Source organism: Mizuhopecten yessoensis, unplaced genomic scaffold (assembly GCF_002113885.1).
Source record: "Mizuhopecten yessoensis strain PY_sf001 unplaced genomic scaffold, ASM211388v2 scaffold714025, whole genome shotgun sequence".
Classification (NCBI taxonomy): Eukaryota; Metazoa; Mollusca; class Bivalvia; order Pectinida; family Pectinidae; genus Mizuhopecten; species Mizuhopecten yessoensis.
Window position 1 is genome coordinate 1378 of NW_018478915.1, and position 1789 is coordinate 3166.

The 1789-nt window shown below is 39.6% G+C and overlaps 1 protein-coding gene across 1 annotated transcript; it reads right to left on the reverse strand.

Annotated features, from left to right (window-relative positions):
- Positions 1-789: 789 nt before the first annotated feature.
- LOC110440937 (arrestin domain-containing protein 4-like) lies at positions 790-1710 on the reverse strand. The gene has a single exon (XM_021484050.1). It carries the CDS (start codon positions 1708-1710, stop codon positions 790-792), a length of 921 nt encoding a protein of 306 aa, XP_021339725.1.
- Positions 1711-1789: the final 79 nt, after the last annotated feature.

A 1789-nucleotide genomic window follows, 5' to 3' on the forward strand; every position in this document is an offset into this window, starting at 1 on the left:
GGACGTCTTCCAAAAACCGAATTTATTTACACATGAGGGTGGTTCTACTTTAAGCACATGAGTGATTGATATATCAATATTTATTAATAGTGAAAACTATTGTTTTTAGTTACAGCATATTTTAATGTATTCATAGTAAAATCTATCACACAAAAATAAGTTATCTAAGCTTTTAAGCTCTACCTTGGCAATTCATGACAATTTATATAAGAAATTCAGCAAAAATCATTTTAACATCTACACTATCAACTATGAGATATTAGCACTTATATGACTTTTATTGGCAATAAGAACTCTTGTTTCCCACGCCCATAACTGCCCCCAGTGTTGTAGTCAAGTCTACTTTATATTGTTCCATATTGCAGGAACGTCACATTTTATTTTATTGTAAATACAGCCAGGCTGCTCACATTGGCAGCCCTATCCTGGGTCAGGACTGGGGAATAGTCTAGAAACAACTGCACAGAGATATTTGTTCAACTTTTAATTTATCATTGACTATAATGCTAAAAGTCTTCTCCTTGAAATGTATATATCACAACATAGCTTTGTAATTATATACTCTTTGTTTTTCTATCTAAATCTAAACCAGTCACACATTCTCAAATAAACATGCTTTTCCAATCAAAAACTTGAGTTTTCATAGTCTTAACACAAATGGTCATCTTCCTGAAAAAAAAGTTTGTATACTGTATTATATACCTTTGCACAGTTCATTGTAATGAAAAGATGCAACCCTTTTCACTACTATCTGTAATCCATTGTGGAACATTAGATAGAATCCCAGTATCATAGTTTTGTGTTTTCAATAACCTCTGGCAGCTCATCCAGTGTAGGTTGGAAGTTTTCAATGTTTTTATGTGTAATCTTTTTGTCATGATCCTGAAACAATGGGTTTGTAACCTTAGAATCTTCTGGGCGAAGTTCTGGCACATTCTCGTGATACCAGTCCCCATCATGGTCGTAATCCGGGGCCGGGTCACCTGCTGGGCCCATTTGGAGCTCCTTCGAGCTCAACGTCCACTGACGGTTCATGATGCTGTTTTTATTACGTGACACAATTTCATGTCCTTCTTGCATGGATCCGACCATAAATGGAAATTCTATTTTCATTTCTTTCCCACCTGCGATTTCTATCCTGAACTGTAGAGTATAGGAGACTTCAATGATATCACAATACTCGAGTCTCGTTTCAGGGATATAGGGAGGGATAGACAGACGCACATTTTGCCATCGACGTCCGTCACCACGTAATAGTTCATACTCGTCCCGTCGCTTATTGACAATTTGACGGAAGGGTATAGCACGGTTTTGAGCGTGGTAGAGGGTATTCATGATAATTGAGGTCTGCATCGCAGTAATCCTGGCAGGAGATCTGTTAGCTACCTCAGCGTTTATGAACAGGTCCTCCCCCTGGGTTCCTCCTACCCGGTTTATACTGGCTGAGAGCTTGACTTTCCCACTTGACAGCTTTTTCCATATGCGTTTTTCCAATTTTGCGGAAGCGCCATGTCTGAATCGCTCGGGGAGGGGCAGACTGCGGAGGATGAGAAAGGGTTCACTGATGAGTGAGGTGTCACCAGGGCGATCACCATAAGCACTAGCCTTGAACACATACGTAACACTCCCAAACTTACCAATAAAAGAAGAAGGCAGATTGTCAGGTAGTCTGTACTCAAAGTCAAATTGATGGTTGCCTTTTTCTAGCATAATAGGCTCTTTTCCTTGGCTTTCTTCCACAACGTGACTGGCATTGATGTATTCTTCGTTAGCCTTGAACGCCCCATTT

Coding starts and splice junctions, on each gene's coding strand:
- LOC110440937 (XM_021484050.1), bottom strand. CDS start 1,710: ATGCTAGAAAAAGGCAACCATCAATTTGACTTTGAGTACAGACTACCT.